The 20,425-nt window shown below is 45.5% G+C and overlaps 1 protein-coding gene across 1 annotated transcript; it reads left to right on the top strand.

The window, feature by feature from the left end:
- The first annotated feature begins 1,952 nt into the window (after positions 1 to 1,952).
- LOC114697163 (histone H3.3A-like) lies at positions 1,953 to 20,166 on the top strand. The gene is made up of 3 exons (XM_028875258.2): positions 1,953 to 2,084; positions 2,737 to 2,809; positions 19,778 to 20,166. The coding sequence occupies exons 1-3, from the start codon at positions 1,953 to 1,955 to the stop codon at positions 20,164 to 20,166; spliced, it is 594 nt and encodes a 197-aa protein (XP_028731091.1).
- Positions 20,167 to 20,425: the final 259 nt, after the last annotated feature.

The raw sequence follows: 20,425 nt of genomic DNA, 5'->3' as shown, positions 1-20,425 counted from the left end.
CCCTCTCTGCGCCACGGCTGCTTCCTCTGCAAACAGCCAGATGGGTCACTTAAGAGCCCTTCTTGCCCATAAGAGGCCGGTAAGCCCAGCAGGCCTTCTTCGGTGTGGCCCATGCCAGCGTGTGGGATACAGCTGCAAATGCCCCCCAAGGGCGTGCCGCACTCAGGCACTTGGAAGGCTCTGTCAGCTCCTGTTACCCCTCCACAGCCAGGTGCTGATGTTGCTCCAGGCTTGGCCAGCATTGGGGAGCCAGTGGAAGGGCTGGGCACAGTCGGCTTCCACGGCCACAGTGAAAGAGAGAAATGGCCAGTAGCCATAGCACAAAGTAAGCCCTTGCCACGGTGAAAATTAATACCCAGTGCTGGTGTAGACCCCTAGCCAGGCTCCTACAGGTCAGGCCCAAGAGATCATGGGGTAAAAAGAGGGGGGACGGGCTGGTCTGAGTGGCGCCTGTCAAAGAATACGTTCAACCTCAATGCTTTGAGAATCTCCTCTGTGCTGGGCACTGGGAGTCTACAAGTTACACACACACACACACACAAACACACAAACACACAACACATACACACACACAACACACACACATACACACACACACACACACAAACACACACAAACACACAAACACACAACACATACACACACACAACACACACACACAACACACACACATACACACACACACACAAACACACAACACATACACACACACAAAACACACACACACACACAATACACACACAATACACACACATACACACACACACACACACACACACACACACACACACACGCTGCCTGGCTCAGGCCAGTTCTTAATCCGAGCAAGCCACTGTTCTCTTTGTCCTGTTGCTGCCGCTGTGGCAGGTAATGTCCCCAACAACCTGGTGAGACCCTGTCTGTGAGCCCTCAAGTGCTCCTAATATATAGGCAGACAGAGACTCCAGGACCCAGCACACTGCACTCTTCACAGCAGGCTGATTCCCCAGACTCCCAGGCACACACCCATTCTCCACCCCTCAAGGGTGTCTACTCCTAATTCCACACCCCCTCACACCCACTCCTTGCTGTCTCCCCCACAAGGACCCACAGCCACAACCAAGGGCAGGGCCCTCCCATGCCCCGAAGGCCCCACCCCGGCCTCCTCCTCCTCCCACCCGGCTCCACTCCACTCCCGTCATGCTTTGCACCAGCCCCATGGCACTGTCGGGCTCCCCGAAGCCACAGCCTGCTCTGACTTCCACAGCCAAATCGAGTCAAAGACCAATTAATATTCTGATACCTGTGGCCGCTGAAGTGAGGCCGAGTGGCTGCTTTCTTTTCCATCTCACTCCCACTGTGGTTTCGCTTTCTTCCCAGCCCGCCTCTGGTCAGTGGTTTGAGGGGCACTAAAGTTCACTTTTGTGGGTAACCTGCAGTGTGAGCTGTTGATTTAATTAACTCAGGCTTTCTCTTCCTTGACCAGAACAAGGCCAGCCCAGCGGCTTCACAGATACCCGCTTGGACAGCCAGTAGCGGAGGTGGCCGGTGCCTGGGTCCCAGAAGACACTTGCCAGTGTGTCTGGCTGTGGTGCCCTCCGAAGCTCTTTGGAGTCCCCACGCCAAAGGTTCTGCAGGGCTTGCATAGGTTGGAAAACTGAGGCTCAGGACTGAGAGTCCAGTTACTTGAGGGCATAAAGCCACTAAGGAACAGAGCTGGTGGGCAGGCCAGGTGAGCCTGTTTTCCCGAGAGGTGCCCCTCTGATGGAGAGACAGGAAATCTGCTGGAGGTTGGCAGGGCCGGGGGGGAAGGGAGGGAGAAGTCTGTGCAAGGTGCTGGCCGAAGCCGAGATCTGCCTTGCCTACAGCCTGAAGTTATTCCTCACAGCAACACGAGATGCTTCCAGAATCACTTTACAAATCCCTCTGTGGCCAGGCAAGGAGAGCGCGCGTTAGGCCTTCGTCGGACAGACATGGCCTTCGTCCAGTGGAAGTTTCTGGGCACCACAGCCCCTCAGGGTGGAGAAGCGAGGCATGAGGGAGAAGAGGGCCCAGGGGCAGCTTTAGGAGGGGCCTTTGCCCCCGATAGAGCAGAGGCCAGGGACGTGTGACAGCAACCCGCTGTGTGTCTCCAGGGCTGTCTCTGTCTCTGAGCCTGCCGCCCATGGGGGAAGCTCTCTGGGGGCTGTCATGGCCACTCTTGTCTGCTGCTTGTGTGACGGAAGGACCCTGGCCCGGACTAGGGGCCAAGGGAGGGTCTTCAGCTGGATTACCCCCTCCCCTCCTTCCTGCTCCTCCTCCAGGAAGCCCCCCACCCCTCCTATGCGTGCTCCAGCTCCAGCCTACAGCCGGGCTCTGCGCACACTTTTGTCTTTTCTGTCACTCTTTTTTTTTTTTCTTTCTTTTTTTTTTTCTTTTTGCCACCAGGGTGAATTGTCAATTGATTTGTTATTTATCCCACCGACAACAAAGTGGGTGGAAAGGTAATAATTCCAGGCCCTGGGGTAATTCAATTCCTGTAGCATCGTCAGCTACATTAACTTACTTCCTGGATCTCAATTCAATTAGAGCAACATTCCCCGGCATTAATAAATCAATACTCATGCCATTTGGATAGATTTCGAATGTCTTTCATTATACATTGCAGGTCGGGGATGGCTGTTGAATTGGAAGTTAATGGGACGGGACAGGGCAGGTGGGGCTGCCCAGGGAGAGGCTTACAGCCCCCTGACCTCTAATTGCCTCTGCTGCAAACAGGGCGTCAGTAAAACAGGGGCCCAGTTAACTGAGCCGAGCCCTCGGGACGCGGGCAGGTTGCAGCTCCTGGCTGGTAGACAAGGCTGGAGCGACTGCGTTGGCTGCCTGTCAGCCACCCTTCCAGCCCTGAGCCCACCTGTCTTCTCACCCCCCTGCAAGCTTTCCTACCACCCTACCTGCCCCTCATCCTGCACCCTTCCTGCACCTCACAGGCCTCCTCCCTCTCCTCCCCCCTCCCTCTTCCTTTCTCATTTTCCCAGCCTTCCATCTTTTCATCTAGAACACTTTACTGAGCATGCGCCAGGCTCTAGAACACTTTACTGAGCATGCGCCAGACTCTAGGTTGATGTGCCGTGTGTCATTCCAGAGACCGACAGGTGAAAAGCCGACAGACACAGTGCGGGTGAGTGAGTGACAGCCCCTTGCTCACCTCGGGGCCTCCATGCCTGCTTTCCTTGGCCTGGCATAGGTTTGGCTGATCGGATCCTCCTCCTCTTCACCAAGGACTCAGCCCCTCCCTGACCCTGGCCTTGGCCGACTACAGATGGGTGTGAAGAAAGTGAGAGTCTAAGCAGGTTAAGGCGGAGATGGGGGCTAAGCAGCTGTCTGAAGCCGGACTCGTCGGGTCAGCGCCAGGGTAGGTGAGTAGAAGCCACAAGAGAGGACTTTCGTGTGACCGGAGCCAGGCGGGTCAGGACTGAGAGATGGCCCAGGGACAGGCGGCCTTAGTTCTGAAGTGGAGGAAGAGAAAGGGAGGGAGACCCCCAGAAAGAGAGGGAACCTGGGGTGGGTTGGAAGGACAGATGATTCTGAACCTCAGCCAGAGTGCCCAGGGAAATGGGCACAGGAAGGCAGGTGGAAGGTGGATTCTAGAATCTTCCCCGGAAGGAGTCAGAACCAGGGTCCATGGACGCAGCCCGCCTGTCCGTTTTGTGAAGTAAACACCGCCACCCCCTTCACTCCCCACCCCACCCCGTTCTCTTCACCCCACCCTGGTCCCTCCCCCTACACCCCCATGTCAAGCTGGCCAGGGCTGGTGGTGTAATTACACAAGGCCCAGAGCCACTGAACTTCTTGGGCCCGTGTGGGGTTCCTCATCGGAGCCCACCTCTAGTGAGGCCCCGCCCTCTCCCTGAGGGAGGGGCCACAGGTGGAGGAGGCAGCCCCTGCCCCTGCTGAGCCACAGCTGGGCCACGCCCTGCCCTATCTCTGTAGCTGGCCCCACCCCTTCCGTGCCTATGGCCACTGCTGCCTCACAAATCACCCTGACGTTTTAGTGGCTTGCTGGAACACTCCATGCAATCAAAGCATAATGTATGCCTGTGTGGAAATGTCACTGCGAAACCCATTAACAGGCACAATTAATGAGTATTAACAATAATTAATTAAGCCCTTATTCTTACCCAGTCTTGGCAGGTGGAGACCTTGAACACACTGATGCTAACTCAACCTCCATCTGCCTTACTGTCCCATGTAGGCGGGGCCTTCACCTCTGGCCCTGGACTTCAGGAGGCCCTTCCCAAGTATCTTCTCAGGGCTATTGGTGAGAGCATCCCCCATGCTTTTGGAGGAAGGAGTGAGCAAAGGCAGAGCAAAGGAATGCTCAACCAGAGTAGTTTGGTGATATCAGACATGCCCTGCCTGCTACCCCACCGGACAGCCATGTGCTGGATTCTTCCTTTTATTAAACAATGCACCCCAAGTATCTACATGTCCCATGCAGTGCCTGGGCCCCAGATGGACCCAGCACCAGCCCTCATGGACTAACCTTCTAAAAGAAAGCTCTGAGGAGCCAGCTCCCAGGATCCTTGTTCAACCCTCAACCCTCCAACACATACTGAGGCAGAGCAGGCACGACCCCAAATTCCTGTGATAAAGCCCAACTCCCAACACAACGGTATATCGTGATGACGTCTTTAGGATGGTTAGGATCAGAGTGGTTCTCTTGATGATGTTGGTGGCTTTATCAGAAAAGGAAAGAGGAATTCTGCCCTTTCCACCATGCAGGCCACACTGAGAAAGCAGCTGGCCAGCCATGAGCCAGAAGGAAAGCTCTCGCCAGGCACCGACTTGGCTGGACACCCTGATCGTGAACTTGGCAGCCTTCAGATACGTACATGGGAATGTCGATGGCTCTGCGGCCAAGGCAGAAGCTGACAGCCAGGTGTCTGAGTTCAGCCTTGGTGTTGGGTGGGTGTGGTTAGAAGCCAGGGCTCTCTTGAGCAGGAGTGGAAGGCCACGGTGCAGTACTGTCCTTCATGTCAGGATGAGGGACTGTGGAGAGTAAGCAGCTGCTCTCTTCAGGGGTCATCAGCCGGTTGTGACTGTCCCCTGGGCCTTTCTGTATGAGGGCACCTTCTGAACGAGGCCAAAGTCATTCTTTCACTACCTGTCTCTACTTGTAAGTCTCTTGAGAGTTCCCAAGAGCAGGATCCTGTGTTGGTTTCCTCCATGCTGACCTGGTGTAAAGATAAAGCCTAAAGTCCATGGAATCCCTAAGATGCCGGAGATGCCCGGACCATGGGACCAAGGAAAGCTGCAAGCATGGGATGGAGCCAGCCCATGAGAGAGGTTCTATGAGCTGCAGGCGGCAAAGCTGGAGAGGCAGGGCTAGGCAAGCCCTTTGGAGTCCAGATGATTCCATTACAAGCTCCAGATGCTGGACATGGAGCGTCAAGATTTGCTGGGCTTCTCTTTGCTTTGGTCAAATTATCATCACTAGGCTTCCATCCTGTCCTTTCATAATGAGAGTGTTTACTCTGTACCATTGGATGTTGCAAGTAGGCAATTTGTTTTTTGATGGTCTAGAACCGTGGTTCTCAACCTTCCTAATGCTGCGACTCATTAATACAGATCCTCATGTTGTGGTGACCCCCCAACCATAAAATTATTTTTGTTGCTACTTCATAACTGTAATTTTGCTACTGTTATAATTCATAATGTAAATATCTGATATGCGACCCCCTGTGAAAGGGTTGTTCGACCCTGCCCCCCAAGGGATTGTGACCCACAGGTTAAGAACTGCTATTTTAGAGGATCACAGTTAAGAGTTACATAAGTCTCAGAAAAGACTTGGCTCTTTTATTTATTTATTTATTTATTTATTTATTTATTTATTTATTTGTTTGTTTGTTTGTTTGTTTGTTTTGGCTTGTGTCTTGGTTAGCCTTGACTGTCAACTTGATGTAGCCTGGAGTCATCTGAGACGAAAGCCTCAACTGGGGAACTGCCTAGGTCAGATTGGCCGGTGGGGAACTGTCTTAGTCGTTAATTGATGTAGGAGGGCCAGCCCACTGTGGGTGTTACAATTCCCTGTGCAGGTGGTCCTGGGCTGCCTAAGAAAACTAGCTAAGCTTGATCCTATAAGAAAGCTCGTCAGAGAGCAAACAAGTGTCCCTCAGTGCTGTCTGCTTCAGTTCCTGCCTGAGTTTTTGCCCTGACTACCTGCAAGGATGGACTGTGACCTAGAAGTATAAGCCCAACAAACCCTTCTGTGGTGGTCTGAATGAGAATGACCTCCGTGTGCTCAATATTTAAATACTTGGTTCCCAGCTGGTGGACTGTGGGAAGTATTAGGAGGTGTGATCTTGTTGGAGAAGGGTGTGTCCCTGGAGGTAGGCTTTGAGGTTTCAAAAGCCCAAACTTGGTCTAATGTCCCTCTCTGCCTGGTGCCTGTGGATCAGGATGTAAAGGTCTCAGCCTCATGCCTGCCTGGTGCCTGTGGATCAGGATGTAAAGGTCTCAGCCTCATGCCTGGCTGCTGCCTGTGGATCAGGATGTAAAGGTCTCAGCCTCATGTCTGCTGCCTGCCATGCTTCCTGCTATGATGATGGTGGACTAACCCTCTGTAAGCAAGCCTCCAGTTAAATGCTTTCTTTTATAACTTACCTTCACTTACACTTCATGGTGTCTCCTTCGGGGAACTGAACAGTAACTGCCCTTCTCAAAGTTGTTTTTATCACAGAGACAGAATAAAACTTAGCTTGTTTTTAATTGGGGAAAATGCATGTGCACATATTTATAGTTGCTGTGCTCTGTTCTATAAATCATTCCTTATGATGTGTTCTTGGTGCCCAGTTGCCTATATGTAGTTCAATGCCTATATGTATGTACAATGATCCTGTGCTGTGCAGTTTAACTTGCATTCACCAGAAGGGCACCAACAACTGTGATAGGAAGCTTCCAAGTGAGTTTGCCCAATGGAATTTGCCTTTGTGAATTCCTGCCAGATTGTAAAGAAGCCTGGAGCTAACCTGTTGAATACAAATGACCTCACTATGGACCAGCAAAAACCACAAGGCATGTGTGACACCATCTTCGAAGAGCCAGGCTGCACTTCAGACTTTTAAACAGTGCTGAAATCATTAAATACTGTAGGGACTTTTTTTTTTTTTTTTACAATTTATTTATTTTTATTTTGTGTACGTTGGTGTTTTGCCTACATACATGCATCTGTATGATGGTGTCCAATTCCCTACAACTGGAGTTACAGACAGTTGTGAACTGTCATATGTGTGACATATATGTGACCTGGGAATTGAACCCAGGGCCTCCAGAAGAATAGCCAGTGCTCTTAACCACTGAGATATCTTTCCAGCCCCAACTATGGGGACTTTTGATGTTAGACTCCATGTATTTTGCATTAGAAAGATGACCATGAGCCTATGGGAACAAGAGAAGGAAAGTATGGCTTAAAAAGTGATGTGTTTGGGTGTTAAGTTGCCAAGGGGTGGAGTTATGGTGCTTATTATTTCTGACTTGACAGAATCTACAATCACCTAGGAGACAAGTCATTGGGCATGCCTCTGAGGTGTGGAATATTCCTTTACACTGTGTGAATGTATGTCACTGTGATTGGGTTAATAAAAGAGCTGACTGGTCAATAGCTGGACAGGTAGTGGTTAGGTGAGACTAGCAGAAAAAAAGAGAGCATGAATAAGAAGAGGAGTCTCTCAGAATTGGGAGGAGATGTGAAGAGGAGATGAACTTGTCTTATTGAGAAAAGGTATCAAGCCACATACCAGAGCATAGATAAGAAATATGTGTTAATTTAAAATGTAAGAGTTAGCTAGTAGCACTCGGGAGGCAGAGCCAGGCGGATCTCTGTGAGTTCGAGGCCAGCCTGGGCTACCAAGTGAGTTCCAGGAAAGGCGCAAAGCTACACAGAGAAACCCTGTCTCGAAAAACCAAAAAAAAAAAAAAAAAAAAAAAAAAAAAAAAAAAAAAAAAAGAGAGTTAGCTAGTAACAAGCCTGAGCTATCAGCCAAGCATTTATAATTAATATTAAGTCTCTGCGCATTTATTGGGGAGTTGGCAGTCCTGATTAAAAACTCCACCTACTCTGAGGGAATATTTAGATGAAGTTAATTAAGGTACAAAGGCCACCTTAACTGTGAGTGGCACCATTCCATGGGCTGGAGTCTTGGACTGCACAAAAAGGACCAAATGAACTAAGTGCCTTCATTTCTAGTTCCTGCTTCTTGACTGAGGGTGCAGCGTGACTGGCTGTCCATACTCTAGCTGCCACACCTTCCCCAGCACGACAGACTATATTGGCAGACTGTGAGCCCGATTAACCCTTCTTTCTCAAATTGCTCCTGTCAGGCACTCTGTCAGAGCAAGGAGAAAAGTAAACAATCTAGCAGTTTCCAGATGGGCCAAGTTTCTTCACTGCTGAATCTGCAGACAGGTGACTCCCCGAGCAGAGGCACAGATCTAGCTCATTGCAGTGTCTCTCACATACTTTCATGAGAAACGAGTCTGTTCATATCTCAGATGGAGAAACTTTGACCAAAAGCTGCTGCCTCGGACAGAAAGTAATGCTGAAGATCTTGAGGCCAGGGGTGACATTGCCCAGGCCAGTTCAGAGTTCCTCCAAGGGAAGAGTTCCAGGACACCCTGAATCCTGCCGCCTCCCCCATCTACCTGACCCCAGGGGTTGCACACCAAGACCCTTCATGCACTCCTTGTCCCCCACCTTTGAACTCTGGGAGAAAGGTCATATTGGTCTCACTTCACAGCTGAGCCCAGGACTGTGAGATGTTGGGTTTACTGTCAATACTCAGTCAAGTGGCAAAGCAGGGGCCAGTTTGCCTGTTCTTACCCACGGAGTCAAAGTCTTCTGCTGTGTGAGGCTTTCTGAGGAGACATGAGCAAACTCGCACCAGACAGGACACTGACAACAGACCAAAGACACGAACAGCTCCACTCAAGCCTTGCCTTGGTGAATGTGATGGCCATTCTTGGTTGTCAACTTTACTACATCTGGAATTAACTAAAATGCAAATGCCTGGGCGCTCCTGTGAAGGATTTTTTCCTTAATTAGATCATTTGAAGTATGAAGACCCACTTCTGATCTGATCTTCGAGATGGGAAGACACACTTTTAATCCAGAGCTTTCAAGCTGGGAAGACCCACCTTTGATCCGGACCACACCCTTTGCTGGCAGCCTGGAGAAAGGACACCGAAGAAGGAAGCCTGCTCTCTGTCTGCTTGCTCTCCCTAGTGCGAACAAGCCCATTCCTTCACTGGCATTAGAGCTTACTTCTTCGGGATTCTGGCATATACTGAAGACCAGCTGAGATGTTCAGTCTTGTGGACCGAACAACTATTAGGTTCTTAGACCTTCTGTTGGTAGACAGCCATTGTTGGACCAGCTAAACCACCACCTCTAAGCTGTTCTAATAAATCTCACAGAGAGAGGGGGGAGGGAGAGACAGAGAGCCAGAGATTCATTTGATCAGTTCTGTTCCTCTGGAGAACCCTGACTAACACAGTGAACATTACTTTGCTGGGGTTACCTGCAGAAGCAGAAACAAGCCATTCCTTACAAAAACATGGGTGACTAAAGGTGCCGTATCACTGAAAAGCCCACTTTTTCCCAGGTAAGGACTCACAAAAACTCCATCCCTAAATCTTCTGGTACAACTTGAGGCAGCTCCACCAATGAAGGGAAACACACACACACACACACACACACACACACACACACACACACACCACCACCACCACCCTGCCTCTTCCTCTAGCTCCTAAATTCTTTCTCACCCTATTTCTGTGATGTTCCCTGGACCTTGGAGGGAGGAGGGAGGGAATATAGATGAGTAATTATTTTCTTCCATTTATAGCTGAGCCACAATGACATTCATTTATTCTTACCAGCTTGACTGGTTATGACTCCACAGTAACCACTGCCCACTCTGAAGAAAGAAGTCACCCTCAGTGACCAGCCAAGTGTACTAACAATCACTAACAATCTATTGTTAAAACCACCTAGCTGAATTATTCCCTCTTTAAACCATCTCTAAGCCATTCTAATAAATCAGAGAGAGAGAGGGACAGACAGACAGAGAGAGAGAGAGAGAGAGAGAGAGAGAGAGAGAGAGAAGGAGGGAGGGAGAGAAGGAGGGAGGGAGGGAGGGAGGGAGGGAGGGAGGGAGGGAGGGAGACAGACAAAGATCCATTCTATCAGTTCTGTTCTTCTGGCAAAACCACAAGTGATTATAGGGCCATTTGACAGGCACATCTCATCTCCTTAACAGTAGCAATGACCTCTTCACTGGAGCCTATGACCTCCTCAGCAACAGGTTTTCATCCTGGCTTACAGTACCAAATGTGAGTTTCTGTTTGTAGAGTGGACCTCAAATCTATTTGACAGTTGGTTTGCACCCATAACGGTCATGTGACTATTATACCAGCAGACACGTCTTGCCTGCCATGTTGGTAGTATAATATGCAAGGTCTATAACATGTTGGTAACAATTCTGTCCCAACAGCCTGTACAGCACCTCCTGGGACAATGACAGTCAGCCAATAGAGAGGGAGCTTCAGGTTTAATTCCAGCTTGATTTCTTCATGATCTCTAACCAAAGCATGCAATGTCTGCAGCACATGGACTTAGCCATCTAATTCTGGTTTATAATTAACAGCAGTGGCGATATCCTTTATTACTGGTGGGCCAAGGACCTCCCTAGGTAATAGCTCACAGAGGTACCCCATCCCTAAGCAAAAGTATATTATTTTTGATAACCTTATGGCTTCTGAGTGTGCCTTTTCTCACCCATTCAGTGTACTTATGTTAAACTCTGTAGTTGTTTTTTTTTTTAAACTATCCTTTCAGGTGCTTTTTCAAATCAGTGGAAAGGCATCAGTGATTAGCATTATATATAATGAAGCCTTGTGCTGGGAGTGAGAAGGATCTTCAAAGGCCTTCAGCTCTGAGAACGTGCCGGTTGGTCTTGGGATTCACCAGTCAGTGTGATGTTCAAAGAAGGAAGAATTCAGCTAGGTGTGCTGGTGCACGCCTTTAGTCAAAGCACTTAGGAGGCAGAGGCAGGAGGATCTCTGTGAGTTCAAGGGCAGCCTGGTCTACAGAGTGAGTTCCAGGACAGCCAGGGCTACATAGTGAGAGGCATTCTCAAAAGATAATAAATAAAGAAAAGTTTTCCCCAATCCAAGTGGTCCAGAAGGCCAGCACCGCTAACAGTGCTTCCTTACTGGGACATTTGTAAAGCTTCTGATTTTGTGCTGTATCATGAACTTTCCCTTCCTTGGATTAAAGGCAGGATGGATCTGAGGGATGTCTTTTGTCTCCTTTGCCCTCTTCCTCCTCACTGTTCCTCATTTTGGGTTCCCAGGAAGGTCTTTAACACAGATCTAATTTGTACCTTCTTTTCCTTACACCAGCTATAAGAAGTGGCAGCCAACACCTCCCTTTCATCCTCCAATTTTTCCACATTTCCCACCAAATCAGAGACTGATGTGCTGAAGTGTGAATCTAATTAGTCTTAACAATAAAATCCCTGAGTCAGATATCGGAGTAATAACCCAAAAGATCAGAGATGCAGAGCAGCCAGCCACCAGAGACTTCTTACCTCTATGAATCCTCAGACCGAATGGTGGCGATCTGTCTCTACAAATCATCAGACCAAATGGGGGGGGGGTGCCAAGGTCCTGTCTCCCACCCACCATATATTCCTGTCTCCACCTCCCTAGTGCTAGGCTTAATAACTTGAGCCTCCCAAGTGCTGGGATCAAAGGCATGCATCACCACCTCCCGGCTCTGTTTCTCTTTTAGACTGGTTTAACCTCGTGTAGCCCAGGGTGGCCTTGAACTCCTGATATTCCTGCTTTCTCCCCCCAAGTGCTGGGATTAAAGATGTTGACGACCACTGCCTGGCCTCTATGGTTAACCAATGGCTAGCTCCACCCTCTGATCTCCAGTCAAGCTTTATTTGTCAGAACACAAACAAAATATCATACAGCAGATGAGCAGGACATCCACACGTCCTTTTTCTATCATTCTTTCTCCCTTACACATGGCAGAGGGCTCAGGCTCAGTTGCACAACTCATCACTCACAGCAAAGGCTGTGAGACTCCACCCAGCCTCTTTGCAATCTGTCCATAAGTGCCACTTTCAGATATTTCAATGTTGCTGTGGAATAATCCTTCTGTTCACTGTGTGAATATGTGTCTCTATGATTGTTTAATAAACAAGCTGACTGGCCAATAGCTGAACAAGATAAAGTTAGTCAGGAAAGCCAAACTAAGAATGATCAGCTGAAGGAGGGTGGAGTCAGAAAAGACATCAGCCAGCCACCAAGAAAGTAGGACCCGTAAAAAAATGAGGTAACAAGCCATGAGCCACATGGCAAAACATAGATAAGAAATATGGGTTAATTTAAATGTAAGAGTTAGCTAGTAATAAGCCTGAGCTACTGGCCAAACATTTGTAATTAGTATTAAGCCTCTGAGTGATTATGAGAGAGTGGTTGCGGGACAGGAAAACTCCACCTACACATTGGTGTTCCAACATGGCGTAACTACATCCATATAAAACCCAAGAGAGTTTGGGAAAGGATTCTAAACACACAAAAATGGAGTCAAATGCAGCTTCTTGATAACTGTCTTTTCTCCAGTGGGCTCTGTTCACCTTTAGCAAACAGAGCCCACTGGAGAAAAGACAGTTATCAAGAGCTAGCGACAAAAACCAGCAGCTCTCGTGAGAGGCCACGCTGCCAAACTCTCATATGGTGTTTATGAGCAGTAGGTGGAACACTACTCGATGGTGGCATGGACCCAGAGACTTCTCAGAGCTGGGGCATTAAACATGGCTCCCAGAGCTGGTGGTAAACTACCTCTGCCATGAGACCAGGCTCTTTGGGAACTGAGGGGAGAAGCCAGTGCCAGCACGCCATGATCTAAATTACACAGCAGTTTTTTTTTTTTTACCCATTCAGACAGAAAGGGTTACAGATGCACAGTAAAGACAGATTCTGAGCAAAAGAGCCTCTAAATGGGTCACAGTGTGTTTAAAAATATGCATAGATGTTGCACAAATCCTATTTGGTCTTATAATAAAACCCCAGAGTCAGATATTGGGGTAAATGCTGAAAAATCAGAGAGTCAAAGGAACAAGTCACTAGAAAAACTTCTCACCACTACCAAATCCTCAGGCCAAAAGGGAAGTGAGATTCTGTCTCCACAAATCCTCAGACTGAATGCCTCTGAGTCCTCAGCTGAAAGGGCCTCAGGTCCCGTCTCCTCGTGTGCCTTATATGCCTTTCTCCACCCAGCCACATCACTTCCTGTCTCAACCTTCCTAGTGCTAGGATTAATGGTGTTTGTGCTTCCCAAATATTGGTAGCAAAAGCATGAGATCTCAAGTGCTGGGATTAAAGATGTGTGCCACCACTTCTTGGTTCTGTTTCTCTCTTAGACTAGATTAATCTCATGTAGTCTAGGGTAGCCTTGAACTCACAGAGATCCAGACAGATCTCTGTCTCTGCCTCTCAAGTTCTAAGATTAAAGGTGTGTGCCACCACTGCCTGATCTCTATGACTAACTCCGTGGCTAGCTCTGTCCTCTGATCTTCAGGCAAGCTTTATTTCCTAGATGACAAACAATATATCACCACACATAGGCTTAGGAGAGAAAAGAAAAAGAATACGTACAGTTTTAGGTTAAAAATACATTTTTAAAATAAAATAAAGTCCTTAAAAAAAGAAATAGAATAATAAAAAAATAATAAGCCACATAAAAATGGAAAATACACAGAGAGTCTGGATACTGTATGTTATTGTGTTGTCTTTAAATTTTTTGGCTGCTAAGAGACAGTGGATTGTGAAAACTTATAGATTAAACCAACATATATATTTTTAAAATACCTTCACTTCAAAAATTTTTTAAAGATTTATTTATTTATTTATTATGAATAAATTGTTGTTCTGCCTGCATGTATGCCTGCAGGCCAGAAGAGGGCACCATATCTTATTATAAATAATTGTGAGCCACCATGTGGGTCTTAGGAATTGAATTCAGGACCTCTGGAAGAGCAGCCAGTGCTCTTAACCTCTGAGCCATCTCTGCAACCCCTTGACTTCAAAATTTAAGTCAAAAGAAATGTTACATTGGGGGAGAAGTTATGCCTTTATTTCCACAGGAAATGAGAGGCTGTGGATTCATGCTGGGTTAAAGAAAATCAGGTTTTATTGAGGAAGACCCTGTGAAAATCCTTGCTACAGACATAAAGAAATAAACCTAAAAGAACTACAAGACATGTGATGCATATTTTACCTGCTCAAACACATAACAAAGAAATCATCTTTGCCTGACTTGTATACAATGCAGTCTATACTTTTATTAATGCAGAAATGTATGTTACCTTTAAAAGTTTATGTAGTTTCAGAGCAAGGAGACCAGACACCAAGGAAAATGGATGGCCCAGGTGATCTAGCATTTCAAAATGCCTCTGTTATAGTCTCCTCAGAGTTCTGCATCCAGAACAACTTCAAAGCTCCTGGCTGAGATGATCCAGCCTCATAGAATACTCCAGTCAGGCTGGGTGGTAGTGGCACAAGCCTTTAATCTCAGCACTCAGGAGGCAGAGGCAGGTAAATCTCTGTGAGTTCAAGGCTAGCCTGGTCTACAAAAAGCTACACAGAGAAACTCTGTCTCAAAAAAAAAAAAAAGAAAGAAAAAAAAAAAAAAACAAAACAAAAACAAACCCAAAAAAACCCTCCAGTCAAGACTTGACCATAATCCTGAATTTTCTCAGGGCCCCCTAAGATTATCAGAGTCAGCAGAAGTAGTCTAGAGAAAACAATGCCCACATTGCCAAAAGATGGGTTATGAATGTTTATTAACATTTAAGGGGGATTGGTTAGAAGTTATTATTGGTAATTGTAGCTGGTGAGCCTCTCTCCGGTCCTGCCAAGCCCCGCAGTCCCTTAGCCCACTTATAAAATAAACACACTAACGCTTATATTATTTACAAACTGTATGGCCATGGCAGGCTTCTTGCTAACTGTTCTTATATCTTAAATTAACCCATTTCTATAAATCTATACCTTGCCACGTGGCTCATGGTTTATTGGCATCTTCACATGCTGCTTGTCATGGCAGCAGCTGGCAGTGTCTCCCTCTGCCTTCCTGTTCTCTCAGTTCTCCTCTCTGTTAGTCCCGCCTATACTTTCTGCCTGGCCACTGGCCAATCAGTGTTTTATTTATTGACCAATCAGAGCAATTTGACATACAAACCATCCCCCAGCACAGTCAGGAAAAAAGCTAAATGAGATTAAATTAAGAGATTTCATTCTAAACAGAAAAGAGGAGATATAGAAATGATAGAATAGAAGGCTAGATTGTTGAATCTATTTTAATCCAAAAAACAATTATTAGTCTTAAATATTTTACATTGGCATTGATTTTTGTTTACTGATACAAATTTAAAGATAATTTTGTTATACTGTATGTATATTTTTACTCTTGTTTTAGATATTGTGCTTATGCAGCTCATTTGAAATGTAATGTATAATTAAGAAATATAGATAAATAGTCATCTATAATAGTCAAACTTATAGTCATGTTAGATATGTTTTCAAGGTCATAAACAGATATATTTAGACAGATAGATGGTCTTCAAACACTTCAAAGACCTATAGAATATGGTATTTAATATGTTTAATAACCTAAGGCTTTTCATGACAGTGAGACATGTCTGCTCCTGGCAGCATCAATCTACTTCAGAGAAGATAATGGGCATCAAAGAAACTTCATATGGCATTTTCTTTCTTTATGGCAAAAGGCAGTCATTTGGGCAAAGAAACTGCCCTTGCCTCAATTACTGACAGTTACTGTCCAAACTGGACCAGCAGGACATGAAGGAAAGTGACCGCCAAACTTTGCCAAGACAAGGTAGGACAGTCCTTTAAAATTCCCTGGTTTTCAAAAAAGTCTGTCAGATATACTAGGCTGGAAGGGCAAATATGGATGCCCCAACATTACAAAGGAACTTTGGGTGACTGTCCAAGCAGCCTGATGTCCCTGTAATTAGGTAACATTTCACCCTTCTGGAGTCTTTGATGGAGTTAAAGTCTAAATAGTTAAACTTATAGTTTTCCTTAGTTATGCTAGAAAGCAAATTAGGTATAAAACTTTAGACTTACCATTGTAATATAGATAAGAGAGTATTTCCTCTAATTTTGCTAAATACAAATAGACTGAATATTGTAACTATAATTCTTACTTGATAACTTTTTTTGTTGTATATAATTTTACTATGTTAAAGTTAAATCCTTCCTTTTTAATGAGACAAAAAGGGGGAAATGCTGTGGAATAATCCTTCTGTACACTGTGTGAGCAGTTGCTATGACTGGTTTAATAAACAATCTGACTGGCCAATAGCTGAACAGGATAAAGTTAGTTGGGAAAGCCAAACTGAGAATGATGGGCTAAAGAAGGGCAGAGTCAGAGAAGATGCCAGCCAGCTGCCGAGGAAGCAGGACATATAGAAAATGAGATAACAAGCATTGAGCCACATGGCAAAACATAGATAAGAAATATGGGTTAATTTAAATGTAAGAGTTAGCTAGTAATGAGCCTGAGCTATTGGCCAAGCATTTGTAATTAATATTAAGTCTCTGAGAGATTATTTAGAGCAGATGCAGGACAAGAAACCTCTGCCGATACAATGTACTCTATTGTAATCAGACTTTCCTTTGGGCTGCCGCCCCAAATAGGTCCTGGCTGTGCTGCTTAGCAGTTTTTTGCTCAGGCAGACAAAAAAGATTAGAGATACAAAGTAAAGACAGAAACAGATGGGGAAAACCTCTAAACAGGTTCCAGTGTTTTTAAAACTGTGTGTAGGCTTAAGAAAGAAAAGAGAGAAGGTATAGACAGTCATAGAAAGAAAAAAATAGTTTTAGCCAGGTGGCAGTGGTGCACACCTTTAATGCCAACACTTGGGAGGCAGAGCCAAGTGGATCTCTGAGTTCGAGGCCAGCCTGGTCTACAGAGTTAGATCCAGGATAGGCACCAAAACTACATGGAGAACCCCTGTCTCAAAAAGCAAAATAGTTTTAAAATTATAAAGTAAAGTCTTTTTAAGAGAGAAGTAAAGTTGTATAAAAAAGAGAATAATCCATGTAGAAATGGGAAATACACAGGGAATTTGTATTCTGTATGTTGCTGTATTGACCTGGAACTTTCTGATTGCTGATAAGCAAAGACAGCTGCTGGGAGACATGGGTTGAAAGAGGGACTGCTAAAAAAAACCAGCCTAGATATTTTAAGAATGCCTTAATTTTAAAATTGAACTAAAAAAAAATGTATTGCTTGGGGAGAGGTTTTGCTTTTATTTCCACAGGAAATGAGAGACTGTGGCTTCCTTCAGGGTTGATATGAATCAGGTTTAATGATGGGAGACCTGAAACTTGACAGGTGACATCTATCAGCAAAAGTTACTGCTGGTCTTCCCAAGACTTGACCATTATCTCTATTTTCTCAGGGACCCCTAAAGATGCTTTCAATCACAGACAACAGGAAGCAGTCTTGAGAACATGATGCCCACATTCCCAAGAGATGGGGTGGGTAGTTGTTAGTTATTTTGTGGGTTATGGGTGTTTGTTATCATTTAGGGAAATATAGGAATATAGGGAAAAAGACAACTATTAATGTCAGATATTTTGCATTGGCATGAACTTTGGTATATTGATACAAATTTAAAGTTATTTTGTTATACTATTTATGTGTTTCTACTCTTGTTTGGGGTATTGTGCTTATGTGGCTCATTTAAAAAGGCAATGTATGCCGGGCGTTGGTGGCACACACCTTTAATCCCAGCACTCGGGAGGCAGAGCCAGGCGGATCTCTGTGAGTTCGAGGCCAGCCTGGGCTACCAAGTGAGCTCCAGGAAAGGCACAAAGCTACACAGAGAAACCCTGTCTCGAAAAACCAAAAAAAAAATCAAATCAAATAAAAAAAAATAAAAATAAAAAGGCAATGTATAATTAAGAAATGAGGTTAGTAGTTAATCTGTAATAATCAAACTTGTAGTCACATTAGGTATGTTTTCAAGGCTAAAAAGGTATATTTTAGACAGATAGATGATTTTCAAACACTTCAAAGACCTACATAACATGGCATTTAAGATGTTAATAACCTAAGGTTTTTCATGACAGTGAGACATGTCTGCTTCTGGAAGCACCAATTTACTTCAGAGAAGGTAATGGGCATCAAAGAAATTCCATATGGAGTTCACTTTCAATGTGGCAAGGCTAGCCATTTGGACAAGGAACTGCTCTTGCCTTGACTGCTGACAGTGTGCTGTACAGACTGGACGTGCAGAGCACACAGGAAAAAGACTGTTGAACTTTGCCAAGACAAGGCGGGACAGTCCTTTGAAACTTCTGCTTCACAGAAGAGTCTGCCAGACATTCTGCAGGACACAGAGGGAAGCAACTGATGAACTTTACCAATAAAGGTGAGACAGTCCTTCAAATTTCCTATTTCACTGAAAAGTCTTCCAGATATTCTAGGCCTGTAGGCCAAAGATGGATATTCCAGTGTTGCAGAGGAACTTTGGGTGACTCTCCTGGCAGCCAGATGTTTCTGTTGTTAGGTAATATTGCATCCTACTGGGGTCTTCAATAGAGTTAAAGACCAAATAGTTAGTTATAGGTTTCCTTAGCTATGACAGAAAATAGATCAGGTATACAACTTTAGAATCACTAAGATAAGATAGACAATGGAGTGTTTTCTCTGAATTTGCTAAATACAAATGGACTGAATATTGTAAATGTAACTCCTACTTGATAACTCTTTTGTTGTACATAGTTTTACTATGTTAAAGTTAAAATCTTTCATTTTTATTTAGATAAAAAGGGGGGATATATTGTAGAATATTAGTTAGAGATGTGTTACGTTTGTTTATGCTGTGGAACATTTGTTTAATGATGCAAAGATGTGTTGCATTCTTTTATGTTGCATTGTTTGACTCTGTGAAGCTGTGTTACTGTGCCTGTCTAAAACACCTGATTGGTCTAATAAAGAGCTGAACGGCCAATAGCTAGGCAGGAGAGAGAAATAGGCAGGACTGGCAGGCAGAGAGAATAAATAGGAGGAGAAATCTAGGCTAAAAAGAAGAGTGAAGAGGGAGGATCGGGAAACGGAGAAGGAGAGGAGGGACCAGCCACCCAGCCACCACCCACCCAGGCACATAAGCAGCCGTGGAGTAAGAAGGAAAGAAAGGAATAGAGAACAGAAAAAGGTAAAAGCCCAGAAGCAAAAGATAGATGGGATAATTTAAATTAAGAAAAGCTGGCCGGGCAGTGGTGGCGCACGCCTTTAATCCCAGCACTCGGGAGGCAGAGGCAGGCATCTCTGTGAGTTCGAGGCCAGCCTGGGCTACCAAGTGAGTTCCAGGAAAGGCGTAAAGCTACACAGAGAAACCCTGTCTCCAAAAACCAAAAAAAAAAAAAAAAAAAAAAAAAAAAAAAAAAAAAAAAAAAAAAAAAAAAAAAGAAAAGAAAAAGAAAAAGAAAGAAAAGCTGGCTAGAAATAAGCCAACGTAAGGTTGGACATCCATAAGTAAGAATAAATCTTCATGTGTTTATTTGGGAGTTGAGTGGTGAGCCCCCAAAGAGCAAAGAGTAAAAAAAAAAAAAAACCCGGCCGCACCGCCACCGCTCCCTCACGCCAGCGCCGCCTCTCGCTTGCAGAGCTCCAGCCTTACTTACCTCCAGAAGGGGGGTAAGTAAGAAGGTGCCCATACCACGGCTCCTACAAAGCAGACTGCCCGCACATCCACCGGTGGTAAAGCACCCAGGAAACAACTGGCTACTAAAGCCGCTCGCAAGAGTGCGCCCTCTCCTGGAGGGGTGAAGAAACCTCGTCGTTACAGGCCTGGTACTGTGGCACTCCGTGAAATCAGACGTTATCAGAAGTCCACTGAACTTCTGATTCGCAAGCTCCCCTTCCAGCGTCTGGTGCGAGAAATTGCTCAGGACTTCAAAACAGATCTGCGCTTCCAGAGTGCAGCTATTGGTGCTTTGCAGGAGGCAAGTGAGGCCTATCTGGTTGGCCTTTTTGAAGATACCAACCTGTGTGCTATCCATGCCAAACGGGAGAACGTGCTTAAGAGTCCACTATGAGGGGAAACATTTGATTCTCAAACATTTTTTTCCTCTTCTTCCTGTTATCAGTAGTTCTGAATGTTAGATATTTTTAGATATTTTTTCCATGGGGTCAAAAGGTACCTAAGTATATGATTGCGAGTGGAAAAATAGGGGACAGAAATCAGGTATTGGCAGTTTTTCCATTTTCATTTGTGTGTGAATTTTTAATATAAATGCAAGATGTAAAGCATTAATGCAAGCAAAATGTTTCAGTGAACACATTTCAACAGTTCAA

This window comes from Peromyscus leucopus, chromosome 2 (genome assembly GCF_004664715.2).
Source record: "Peromyscus leucopus breed LL Stock chromosome 2, UCI_PerLeu_2.1, whole genome shotgun sequence".
In the NCBI taxonomy this organism is placed as follows: domain Eukaryota; kingdom Metazoa; phylum Chordata; class Mammalia; order Rodentia; family Cricetidae; genus Peromyscus; species Peromyscus leucopus.
This window is presented reverse-complemented; position numbering and strand designations above follow the sequence as displayed.